Below are 14,230 nucleotides of genomic sequence, written 5' to 3' on the forward strand. Positions count from 1 at the left end.
AGAATCCTAAAAGTGTGCAGTGCATTCGTTGTGAGAATTCAGAAGCTGCAATGTCAGGATTCAGCTCCGCAGGTTCCAGTGCCATCACATGGACACTTCACTCATATGCGATTTTCATACTTATGGTCCTGTGACAACGAGCTTCTCTTCCTGCTTTCAGTTTTTTACTGAACATTGAGAGCATTAGGGAGAGCAGCTCGTGGGTACATGACTAAGTGTGCAAGTCGCATATGTACTTGGGGGGGGGCGCCGAACCAAATCTTGCCCCGGGTGCCAGAAAGCCTAGATATGCCTCTGATATATACTGCATATATATATATACTGCAGTGATCCTTGGTCTACTGAACCACCGCACGACCTGCTCTACCCTCTCCTACTGTATCCTCACCCATCCCTGTAGACTGTGAGCCCTCGCGGGCAGGGTCCCCTCTCCTCATGTACTTGTGTGTCCCTTGTCCCTTGTCTTACACTTGTAAATTACTCTTGTATATATTACACTTGTCTATATTTCCCCTTTTCACATGTATAGTGCCATGGAATAAATGGCGCTTTATAAATGCATAACAATAATAATATATATATATATATATATATATATATATATATATATATCGAGAGAGAGAGAGAGAAAAAAATTGAAAAAACAGCACAAAATAGAAAAAGGATTCAGGTGCAGGCCCTCCAGGTACATACCAAACTTCCAGATAGTCCATCAAAAAAGAAAGCAGCACACCATGTTAGTTTTCAATAAAGTGCTTTTTTAATAGCCCATATGGCATGGATACCAAAAATGATCTGGCTGAAATTAGGAGACAATTGTCTGATGTGGAAGTGTATTAAAAAAATGGACGACGATCTTTTTCTTTGATTCAATTGTTTTTTTCCTTGTCTTGTCTTTGGTGTAATTTTTAGGTATTAAATATTGTCTATTTTATATTTTTCTAGACTCTCCAGCGGCACCGGATAGAATTTAGAAGACATGACTCCCCTTTTATTTGAGATGTTTATCTTGATTAATAGTGATAGTGATAAAAATACTTTTGTCGTCTATACGGCTCAATAAATAAAAATATATGCTCAGTTCTTTTTTTAAAAAAATTTTATGTTTTTGATATGCTAACATTGGGGTTTGAACCTGTGTTGGTTCGGAATAAGTATCCAGTTCTGTAAGAATTTGTGTGTTGTGCTCTTAGCAGGGTGCATCACGCTCTTCTCCATTTGGGTATGGGTTACCTATCCCAGCTAATGGGAGGTGTTCCTATTTTGTGGATATACCCGACCATTCATATGCCCCTTGTTTCGCTTTAAGCGATTTAATAAAAGCACTATATATTTCTTTAGGAATTTTTGTATATAGCATTGTGATGTAGCATGGCAAGCCTATTATTGAAAGGACTCACTATATTATGTGCGCATGCGCATTGGTGCCTTCCCTTATCCAAGATGGGGTCGGTGTGCAAACGGAGCTACTGAGCATGAGCGACAGTTGGTGTCTCCATTTGCTAATTTCAGTCCTGCGCTCTGAGCATCTGGTAACGCCGTTGCACGGCATGTTTTTTGTTTATTCTAATGGGGTGAGTCACATCTATTTTCTATGTCTACAGCTGCCGCTGATTACTAATCACTGTCCAATAACAGGACTTATGCTGAATGTAAATATTTTCATCATGATTTTCATTTTTCGCACATTGCACTATATTTGCACTTTCTAATGATGACACACAGTCCTTGTGATTGTATTTTGTACAGTGAACACTGTCTTATTATTGTAAATTACCATTGTAAATTGTATGCTTTAAAAGGCATTCACCTATCACCATTGTAATGCTTGAAAAAGGTTCACACCTATTTAACCGGAACATTGCTGCATGGGCCCATAGCCATATGGGCTGCTTTCTTTTTTGATGAACTATATATATATATATTTATATATATATATATATATAAACAAAAAAAAAACGACCAGCACCTTCTAGTGTGAACACGTGCAAGCTGCAAAAACTGCACAATATAGAGAAAAGAATACAGCAGCACGTGTACATGAATCTAGCTCATGTGAAAACACAGAAAAACACTAAAACCATTCAATTTAGATAATAAGCCTCAAAAATATTTTTTTTTCTTTTTTTTTCAGAGAGAAAAAAAATATATTTTTGAGAATTATTATCTAAATTGAATGGTTTTAAAGTGTTTCTGTGTTTTCACATGGCCTAGATTCATGTACACGTGCTGCTCTATTCTTTTTCTCTCTCTACATATATATATATATATACTGTACATACATACATATATACATACATACATGTGCATGCATCTCACACAATTAGAATATCATCAAAAGTTAATTTATTTCAGTTATTCAATGCAAAAAGTGAAACTCATATAATATATAGAGTCATTACGTCTGTGTGTATTGGCTCTTGAAGCAATGACTCCAGCAGCAGTCCACTCCTTGTGAATCTCCCCTATATTTTTGCATGTCCTTTTCTTAACAATCCTTTCAAAGCTGCCGTTATCCCGATTGCTTGCGCACCTTTTTCTACCACACTTTTTTCCTTCCACTCAACTTTCCATTAATATTCTTGGATACAGCACTCTATGAACAGCCAGCTTCTTTAGCAATGATCTTTTGTGGCTTACCCTCCTTGTGGAGTGTGTCAATGACTGCCTTCGGGACGTCTGTCAAGTCAGCAGTCTTCCCCATGATTGTGAAGCCTACTGAAACAGACTAAGGGACCTTTTTAAATTCTTAGGAAGCCATTGCAGGTGTTTTTTGTTAATTATTCTAATTTACTGAGATAATGATGTCAACATTAACGGAAATAAACACTTGAAATACATCACTCTGTTTGTAATGACTCTATATAATATATGAGTTTCTCCTTTTGTATTGAAGAACTGAAATTAATTAACTTTTTGATGATATTCTAATTTTGTGAGAAGCACCTGTAAGATATATACAGTTTATATATATACTGCTCAAAAAAATAATGGGAACACTTTTCCATTTGCAACAGGCTGTTTGTGTTCCTTTTTTTCTTTGAGCAGTATATATGTATAAACTTGAAGTTTTTAAGAATTTTCGAGGCTTCTGGAACTTTTGGCAATCTTACATGCTCTGTTACTAAAGATATCAGGAGACTTGTTTTTGATATTTTGTCAGTAGTTTTTATAATTTTGACAAGAAATACTGGACTTTATTCTCTGTGAGTAAAATTTATTAATTTTTAGCTATATGTTAACTTTTCTTTATGTCCGCGTTAGTGTTTTAAAGCTGCAGTCATCACTTGATCCTTTCAGAGTAGGTCCTACAGGTTTTAAGTTCTTTACAAACTATTTAGAATTCTTATTTCTTGTATTTTAATATTTAAATTGTATTTTTTAACTGAATAATTATAATTGTGTATTTTGTTCTATTTTGAGCTCACAATCTCCTGATTTTAATCATGCCAGCAACAAAGATGTCTGATTGGTCTCCAAATATGAGAGTTACAGCTATTGTTTTGAGGAAGGAGGGATACAGTTTCAGAGAAATTGCTACGAAGATGGGTGGTGGAGTCACTGTTTCTGGAGTGCAAAAGCTGTGTTCACGTTTTGCTGATAGTTGCAGCATGAAAACTAAGAGAGGAGAGGAAGAAAAAAGGCAACAACTGCAAAAACAGACAGACTAATTGTTAGTTTAGCCTTGCAAAGCAGAAGAGCATCAGCCAAGGAACTCAACCAGTTCTTGCATGATGGAGGAGTTTCGGTGTCGGATAGAAGAGTATGTTGTCGAATACTTGATGCCGGTCTAAAAGCACGAACACCAAAGAAAAAGCCATTCATAAATCTTAAACAGAGAAGTAAGAGAATTTCCTGGGCCAAAGAACATCTTAGCTGGACAACCGAAGATTGGAAGAAAGTAATCTGGAGTGATGAAACGAGAATATCAATTTTTGCTAGTGACAGAGTGAGTTATGTTCGGAGATGGCCAAAGGAAGACTGTCTTCCAGAGTGTATGACAGCTACAATGAAACATCCTGAGAGTGTTATGATATGGGGCTGTATGTACTGGCATGGAATTGAGAGAATACAGGTCCTTGAGGGAACTGTAAATGCTTTTTAATATATTCATGATGTCCTTGAACCAAAGCTCATCTCATCAATTTGTGAACATGGCAAGGAACAGACCGAAATTATTTTTCAACAGGATGGAGCACCATGTCACACTGCAAGGCAATGTCTAAAATGGTTTGACCTAGCAACAAACAGGACAGGCACTGATTGCAGCTGTTATCAATCCCTGGTACCATGTTATAACCACAGAGAACCTAAGTCTTGAATCAATGCCAAGGAGATGCAAAGCTGTTATCGATGCTAAAGGATACCCTACACACTACTAAAGAAAGAACACATAGGGATAGCATGAAATTAACATATCAGGACATGATATTTTGATTCGGCCTTTCTTCTGTTCTTATAGAAGTAATGAGATACTTTGTATCATGATAACCTTTCTTCTATGTAGAGGTGTTCTAATCTACCTCAGACTACTTGTGGCATTATTGCTATAAACACTTTGTATGACTGCATGCTAAAAACTTTAAAAAATGACAACAATTTGAAGTGTATACACAATTTTGGCCACTAATAAATACATATATATATATATATATATATATATATATATATATCTGTGCTCAAAAGTTTACATACCCCAGCAGAATTTTTGCTTTCTTGGCCTTTTTTACAGAGAATGTGAATGATAACACCAAAACCTTTTCTCCACTCATGGTTAGTGGTTGGGTGAAGCCATTTATTGTCAAACTACTGTGTTTTTTCTTTTTAAATCATAATATGACAACCCTAAACATCCAAATGACACTGATCAAAAGTTTACATACCCCATTTCTTAATACCGTGTATTGCCCCATCTAACATCAATGACAGCTTGAAGTCTTTTGTGGCAGTTGTGGATGAGGTTCTTTATTTTCTCAGATGGTAAATTAAGTGGATCTAGTTATACCTCCAAAACAAGTGCATTGTGATGAGCTATAAAGGGCCCCTCTTCTGTCTCTGTCCAGTCCTGATGCTGACATATGCTAAATTTTATTAAATCTTGCAAATTCATAATGAAATATGTCAAATCACATACAATTTGTTGTTTTATATGTTCTTAATTATCACATTATCAGAACCAGACTGTAGACTGGTGATTGGTCTGCTGTTTCACCCTACATGCATGTTCTGTTTATTGATTTATTGCATTTGAGATAGGAACAGTATCACATGTGAGAGAGATGTGGTCTATCTAGGACAAGCCTTTTTTAACCTTAACTACATGAAGCAGAGGGATGACCAATGAATGGATAAAAATTTGCATTTTGAAATTATTAATTACTGGATCTTTTACCCTTATACCGTTTGTGTACTCTTCCAGCCCCCTTTAGGACTTTTTTTTCCGTGAAACAATATTGAATAGAAACGTATATGAACATTATACAAACTTTGGCCTATTTATGAAAGTGCTTGTATTACAGTGCTATTGGTCAGAAATGTAAATTGTCATTGTCGCTTTAACAAGCTTTCCACAAATGAATAGTAGAGATATGAGAAACGTTGTGATATATCTTTTCAGAAAAATGTGCTTCTTTCTCCACTTATGAGCTACATCTTCCCTTTCCCATTCCTCCTAAACTTATTGTATATTCCACTCATAAACACAGCTACATTTCATCCTGCTCATGACAACTCTGGCTGAAAGCTCAATTAGAATTAGAGCTTTCAATCAAAGTCCTGGATAGGGAAGGAGGAGAGAGGCAAACATGAGTTTTGGATTCACATGCACACTGCGTAGTACTGCTTTTTACTGCCCTCCATGTTGCACTGAGCACTTGCACTCCGTTAGAGAGACAGGAGAGCAAGAATCCTCAATGTCTCTATGTATTCTGCATGTCAAACATCATAGCACCTAGTCAACATCCACTAGCAAACAGACAACTGAAAATTAGAGCTAGAGCCTGCAGAGGAGAAACGTGCCTGAAATAATAATTCAAATCATGTAATTTCCAGAAGTACTGTGTAGTGTGTATGACTTCTTATTCTGATAGTCACATGAAACTACAGGTAAGCTTAAACATCTTCCCAATTTTTCCATTGACGTTGTTTTGCAAGGTCTTCCTTTTGCGGGAAAGTTGTAGTTTTGAAATCCATAATTCATTTTACTATTCAATGTACTGGAAACTGCCAAAAAATCCAGGTGCGGTGAAATTGTAAAAAAAATTTGAGTATTATATTTTTGGGGTTTTGTTTTCAAGGCATTGATTTCTAAAAGAAATATTGTAAATATGACCTGGCAACACACGTTCTCCAGCTCAGTAAAATTACAAAAATGCCAAACTTGTATGGGTTTGTCTTTATTTTTACTTTGATGGAGTCGTGCTTTGTTTATGATTTACGGTAATCATTGCTTGATTTATGTTTTTTCAAATTAGTTTAAAGAGCTGAAAAAAATTCCCTCATGTCATCAATGTGTGGTATACTGGGAAAAAGACTGGTTATATAAACCATTGCTTTTTCAATTCTAACTTGTACCTATAGCAATCTGGCCGGGGATGACTGTGGAATAAGGCTAGTATTTTATTTATTAACATTTATGATAAAAATCATTTTTCTTTTCTCTTTTTTAATCCATATTTCCTGCGCATAACAGTCTACTTTTCACTTTTACATTTAAATTTATGGTAGTTGCACTTTGTTTTCACTCATATTTGTCTTATTTGTTGTTTATATTTGTTGTTTCAAGTCTAAGGCTATATTTATAGATAAAAAAATTCAGAAATTTTGTAACTCAAAATTAGTTTGACTCATTTAGGTCAGGATGTTATTGCAGCAAGCACACATTTTATAGCTGCATACAGAATTTTCTGGTGTCTTTAGTGTATTTTTTATTATATATTTTTTTTAATTAATGGTGGATTCATTAGAGACATTAGAATCAAACACTTTATAAAGTTGAATTGCACAAAATTTTTGCTACTTTTGGCATTTTCATTCCAGTCCCAGCTAGCACTGACAAAGTAGCAAATGGGCGGAGCGTGAGTGAGACAAACAATGGTGGCTTAACTTATGCCAAAAATGTTACTCCAGTGCCTGACTGGAGAAACATTTCTTACAAGGAGCACAGAGGCACACACTGACAAGATGTGCCAAATGAATTAACTGGTGTGCGCATCTTCCTGTATTTGGCACATCTTATTCCTGTCTTATTGAAAAGGGGTCATGATCTTTTGAAAAAACATCATGGAAGTTTTTAATACAAGAATCTATATATATAAAAGTGAGTGTATGTATGTATGTGTGTGTGTGTCAAGCCATGCCCACCCCATATACCCCTGCCCACTCCACATAGCCACACTCACTCCACACGCAGAATGCTCCTTGCAGCCTTTCTGGGATTGATTCAAGAGGGGTTTGTAGCATGCAGATGTAGTCTGTGTGTTTAGGTGCAGGCAGTCCAGCACTGATGTCCTCCCTACCTGGGCAGCAGGCTGGGTATGTCCCCCTGACTAAAACAGGAAGAAGAGTTAAAGAGTATTTGGTCAGTATTTTACCTCAGTATTTGGTCAGTGGTTTACCGCAGTATTTAGTTAGTATTTTACCTCAGTGTTTGGTCAGTATTTTACCTCAGTATTTGGTCAGTATTTTACCTCAGTGTTTGGTCAGAATTTTACATCAGTATTTGGTCAGTATTTTACCTCAGTGTTTTAGTATTTTACCTCAGTGTTTGGTTAGTATTTTACCTCAGTATTTGGTCAGTGGTTTACCTCAGTATTTAGCCAGTATTTACCTCAGTATTTAATCAGTAATTTACCTCAGTGTTTTAGTATTTTACCTCAGTATTTGGTAAGTATTTTACCTCAGTAGTATTTGGTCAGTGTTTTACCTCAGTACTTGGTCAGTGTTTTACCTGTGTTTGGTCGGTGTTTTACCTAATATTTTTTGTTGATTTATTTTATGCTGTGTATTTCTAAAAAAATGCAAGTAACCTATTTAACCTAATAGGTTCAGAAATGACACAGAAAATCTGCAACATCAAAAACTCATTATGGGAACAAAACCTTAAAGGGAGTCTGTCACCCATATTTACTGATATCATGTAAAGATATCACTAAATTGTGCACCCCATAAGAATTCTATTCTGGCTTTTGACTCCCCCCAACCCCGCACCTTTGAAGCATAAATACCTTTTTTAGCTTGTTGTTGATGCATGAAAATTGCCGCGGTCCGGTGCAATGGGCGTGGCTAAGTGGTCTTCTCCCCCCACCTCCTCGGCTTGCTTCACTTAATGTGAATACCACAGATGCCGTTGGTTTCCGCGCTTGCGTAATGTAAAGGCCACAGGCGCATGCGCAGTATGCTTTGCCCAACTGTGGGCGAAGCATAAAATCGCTACTCTGCAAGCGCCGGTATTTTCCAGTGCGGTCTATGCCCCGGAAGTGTGTCCTGCATGTGAAGACTTCCGGGTCATAGACCGCACTGGAAAATATATGAAATATATGATATTTGAATTTTGCTGCTACTTTTATCTATATACCCTTGTGTATCTTGTCCCTTGAGGTGTGTCCATTTTTTCTGGTTATCTGTTCCCTCCCCTACCTCACTTGTCCATGTTGACAATATCAATAATGTTATCATTTGTGTCACACATTTTTGGACTGCAAGTCGTTTTTTTCTTCTTGTTTTCTCAAAATAGCAGTGCATGCTAGATGACCCAGGAATCTTGCAGAGCTGGAAGAAAGGATGAAAATCCCACAATCAAAAATGAAAGACTACTGTCTTGCTATAAAAATGTTTACAAGTGTCATATTTTCAAAAGAGGGTGCTACAAGGTACTAACCATACAGGGTGCCCAACTTTTGCATCAGACCATTTTCCTTTTTGTAATTTTTAAAATGCAAAGATGAAAATATATATATATATAATATATATATATATATTATTTTTTTTTTAAGAAAATACAAAGGAAATGTGTCATCTTTAACCTTTTAGAGATCACTTCAACTTGCTTGACTATTCACAATAACAGTCATTTTTACCAATGGTGCCCAAACTTACATGCCACTGCACATAGAGCAGAGAAAAAAGAATAATTAACTGGGTAGAAGGGTAAAATGAGCAATTGTAAGAACACAGTACTATATAATATAATGATGTCAATATATTTAGAGTATACAAACTTTGATGAGAGTGCTTTAAGCAAAAAAATAGCGTGACCACATCTTTAAGCCAAACATTCATTAGTACTAACCAATTAAGATGCCGTTAATGTAAAATTACACAGTTGCAATTACTAAAGCTCAAACATCATGGCTGATAATTTTCACCTGTTTTTTTTTTCTTTTGTTACAGAGATGTTATTGAGACAATCATAAAATGCCATCATGAGTAGACTGGATTTCCATAACTCACAAAATATTGAAGTATGTTTCTCTGGTGTGAATACATCTTGTCCTAGAACCATCAGACCTATGCTTACTGATATATCCTTGTATTCTGTCATACATGGCGCTATCATCCTTACAATTGTCGGAAACCTCATGGTGATCATTTCTGTTTCTCATTTCAGACAGCTTCACACGCCAACCAACTTTCTCATTTTGTCATTGGCCTCTGCAGATTTCCTGCTTGGGCTCACAGTTATGCCGTACAGTATGGTGAGGTCCCTAACTGCATGCTGGTATTATGGTGACCTGTTTTGTAAAGTGCACAGCTGCATTGATATGACATTGTGCACTACCTCCATATTTCATCTATTCTTCATTGCAGTTGACCGATACTATGCAATATGTCATCCTCTTCATTACAGCAGGAAAATAACCAATTCTGTCATAGAGATTTTTGTATTTCTTATCTGGTCTGTCCCCTGTCTGTATTCATTTGGCCTCGTTTTATCAAATGTAAATACTGAAGGTTTGGAGGGGCAGGAGACACTTGTACCTTGTATGGGGTCTTGTTCTCTTGTGTTTAATAGAATCTGGGCCATAATCACCTCATTCCTATGTTTCTTTATTCCGGGGACCCTCATGATTGGAATTTACATATACATTTTCTTGGTAGCAAACAAACAGGCCAAATTAATTAGCAATATTCCCAAATCTATAAGTCAGAAAAAAAGCAGTAAGAAGAAAACTCTTCTAAATGTTGAAAACAAAGCAGCTAGAACACTGAGTTTGGTGATGGGGGTTTTCATTCTTTGCTGGTTGCCCTTTTTTACTCTTACTGTGGCTGATCCTTATCTCAATTTCTCAATATCTGATGACATATACAATATTGTCCTATGGCTTGGTTATTTCAATTCTGCATTTAATCCTGTTATTTATGGCTTATTTTATCCTTGGTTTAAAAAATCTTTCCTTTTAATTCTCACTGGTAAAATACTACAGTTAGGATCAGCTTCTTACAATATATTTAGTAACAATTAGAACTATAGGAAACTATCATCCTTTGGTCGGGAGACCAGTGGCCAGTCTATGCATTTTGGTCCATGATCAGAACAAGATCCATGGATGTCTGCATGAGCCATAAGAATTTCATTATGAAGCTTTGGAATAGTTAATGATTCTTTGGATTTTGTTATTCATCCTATAACCACAACTAAAGTCCCCTTTACCACTTTTCTTATTTGTCATATCATTGTAATTTATCAAATTTCTTGATTTCACAAAATGTCAAAACTTGGAAAACTGTCTTAGCACGATAAGCTTTTCTACTCAGGTACTTTCATTACCCTCAAAAATCCTCATCCCCTAACTCCACAGCTCTTACTGACTAGAAAATGAAATCTCACACAACAATGATATGCTTTATTACTTTTTCTCCATCAAAATTGAAGTAAATAACTTAGATTATGAGGCAGATCTATTTCTAGAGATGAACGATCTGCCATAATTCAAATACGCAACGTTGCGTAAATTTTACAGGAAAATTTGATTTCCAACAAACTTATTCAATACACAATAAACCATTTTTAATATGCACTTTGGTTCCTCCAAATGTAGAATGTAAAAAAATTTATAATCACCTCACCACTCATCTGTCCCTCCATCCCTGCACCTCTTCTTTTTCCCTACCTCGATCCTCTTCAGCCTCTTTACTACAGGCCATGGCTTCTGCTTCTCTTGCGCCTCAGATGTCACTGTTACAGAACAATGTGTGCCAAGAAGGCAGGGAGTATATTGACATCTAACCTGGAGTGAAGCCACTGCAAGTGACTGCCATTTTACAGAATTCAGTAGGAGCAAATTACAAAAAAATCTGTATTTTGCAGAATGCAAATTTTTGTTAAATTGAATGAGTGTTCAATTTCACTGTAATAAATTAGCTCGTCTCTAGTTATTTCCTATTACATTGTCTTACCTGCAAAATACAATATTTATTAATACATGTACGTTACAAAAACTTTTCACCAAGTTGTGCATGTTAAAATGGACATAATATGAAAAGGTGGCCACAGAGTGGAATAAAACATTCTTTTTTGCCTCTCCTTTGTAGAAATATTAGCAATGAAAGTATTTGGCCCCTAGTTAGTTCAGTCCAATTGGCTATTATCAGAGGATTTTCACTGGGGGCGTGTACTTCTTCCCCCTCTATGATGCCTACCAATAATAAGTAGGCAGCACACACAGCGCAGAGAGGAACACGCCCCAATCATAGCATAAAGCAGTGTGTTAGATGTATTGATACAAATTGATCTAACCATCTGCATGAGACAGTGTGGAAGGAAGGACAGCTGTGTGAAATTACAAATCCTCGTATCAGCGCTATTAATAATAATCTTTTTTTTTTTTTTAAATATAGCACTAACATATTCCGCAGCGCTTTACAGTTTCACTGTCCCAGATGGGGCTCACAATCTAAATTCCCTATCAGTATGACTTTGGAGTGTGGGAGGAAACCCATGCAAACAAGGGGAGAACATACAAACTCCTTCCAGATGTTGTTCTTGATGGGATTTGAACTCATGACTCCAGCGCTGCAAGGCCTCAGTGCTAACCACTGAGCCACCATGCTTCCCCTTCCTTTTATTGCACTGAAACCGTTGCTGTACTTTCTTTCATCTATATCCGAGATGAGATTTCAAAGTATCATTATCACCGAAGAGCAATCCAGAACAGGCAGATAACTTCTATATGAACCATAATGACAGCACTGATCTAACTGCAGAGCGTTTACAAGTAGCCTGAGCACAGCAGACATACAGTATGTGTGATTAATGAAAAAATCTCTGGACAGGCTGTGTTGGGCAGGAGCAGTACAGTACAGGTGACAGTTCTGTGAGTAGGGAAGTGATAAAAAGTTATGTAATGTGACAGAGTTAACCCTTTCACCCCGAAGCCTGTTTTCACCTTCCTGACCAGGCCAATTTTTACAATTCTGACCAATATTAATTTATGAGGTCATAACTCTGGAACGCTTCAATGGATTCCACTGATTCTGGGAATGTTTTCTCATGACATATTGTACTTTATGACAGTAGTAAAATTTATTAGATATGACTTGCATTTATTTGTGAAAAAATGGAAATTTGGTGAAAATGTATAAAATTTGGCCATTTTCAAAATTATATTTTTATGCCCTTAAACCAAAAAGTCATATGGCACAAAATAGTTAATAAATACTATTTCCCACATGTCTACTTTACATAAGCACAATTTTTGAAACATAATTTTTTTGTTAGGAAGATATAAGGGCTAAAAGTTGACCAGCGATTTCTCATTTTTACAACAAAATTTGCAAAACCATTTTTTTAGGGACCACTTCACATTTGAAGTGACTTTGAGGGGTCTATATGACATAAAATACCCAAAAGTGAAACCATTCTAAAAACTGTAAACCCTCAAGGTACTCAAAACCACATTCAAGAAGTTTATTAACCCTTCAGGTGCTTCACAGGAAATTTTGGAATGTGGAAGGAAAAAAATAAACATTTACTTTTCTTTCACTAAAATTTTCCTTTAGACCTCATTTTTTTTTACTTTCACAAGGGTAACAGGAGAAAATGGACCATTAAATTTCTTGTGAAATTTCTCCTGAACATGCCAATACCCCATATGTGGGGGGAAATCTACTGTTTGGCCACAAGGCAGGGCCCAGAAGGAAAGGAGCACCATTTCACTTTTTGAATGTAAAATTTGCTGGCATAATTAGCGAACGCCATGTCATGGAGAGCCCCTGATGTGCCTAAACAATGGAAACCCCCAACAAGTGACACCATTTTGGAAGCTAGACCCCTTAGAGAACTTATTTAGATGTCTATTAAGCACCTTGATATCACAGGTACTTCACAGAAGTTTATAACATTAAGCCGAAAAAATAAAATAGATCACATTTTTCACATATCTTTTTGAGCTCCAAATTTGCATTTTCAGAAGGATATCAGGAGAAATTGCTCCATACAATTTGTTGTTCAATTTCTCCTGAGTGTGCATATACCCAATATGTGGAGGAAAACAACTGTTTGGGTGCACAGCAGGGCTTCGAAGGAAAGGAGTGCCATTTGATTTTTGAATATAAAATTATCTGAAATAATTAGCGGTTGCCATGTCGCATATGGAGAGCCCCTGATGTGCGTAAACAGTGAAAGCCCCCAACAAGTGACACTATTTCAGAAAGTAGACCCCTTAGGGAACTTATCTAGATGTGTATTGAGAACCTTGAACCCATAGGTGCTTCACAGAATTTTATAGCGTAGAGCAGTAGAAAGAAAAAAAATCACATTTTTCCCAAAGAAATCTTTTTTAGCTCCATACTTTGCATTTTCTTAAGGGTAACAGGAGCAATTGCTCCATGCAATTTGTTGTGCAAATTCTCCTTAGTATGCCGATACCCCACATGTGGAAGAATAATACTACTTGGGCACATGACAGGGCTTGGAAGGGAAGGAGCGCATTTGACATGACAGAAGCCATGTCACGTTTGGAGAGCCCCTGATGAGCCTACACAGTAGAAACTCCCCACAAATTACATCATTTTGGAAGCTAGGTCCCTTTGGCACCTCATTTAGATATGTATTGAGTACCTTGAACCCCCAGGTGCTTCGCAGAAGTTTATTACCTTAGAGTCGGGAAAATAAAAAAAATCACATTTTTCCCATAAAAATCTTTTGTAGCTACAAATGTTGTATTTTCAGAAGGCTTAAAGGAGAAAATGGACCCCGAAATTTGTTGTGCAATTTTTTTGGAGTTCACTG

At 36.5% G+C, this 14,230-nt stretch overlaps 1 protein-coding gene across 1 annotated transcript; it reads left to right on the plus strand.

The window, feature by feature from the left end:
- The first annotated feature begins 9,422 nt into the window (after nucleotides 1-9,422).
- Nucleotides 9,423-10,463, plus strand: LOC141089647 (trace amine-associated receptor 4-like). The gene has a single exon (XM_073576135.1). It carries the CDS (start codon nucleotides 9,423-9,425, stop codon nucleotides 10,461-10,463), a length of 1,041 nt encoding a protein of 346 aa, XP_073432236.1.
- The last annotated feature ends 3,767 nt before the right edge of the window (nucleotides 10,464-14,230 follow it).

Source organism: Dendrobates tinctorius, unplaced genomic scaffold (genome assembly GCF_039654945.1).
Source record: "Dendrobates tinctorius isolate UK_male_01 unplaced genomic scaffold, ASM3965494v1 ptg000046l, whole genome shotgun sequence".
In the NCBI taxonomy this organism is placed as follows: domain Eukaryota; kingdom Metazoa; phylum Chordata; class Amphibia; order Anura; family Dendrobatidae; genus Dendrobates; species Dendrobates tinctorius.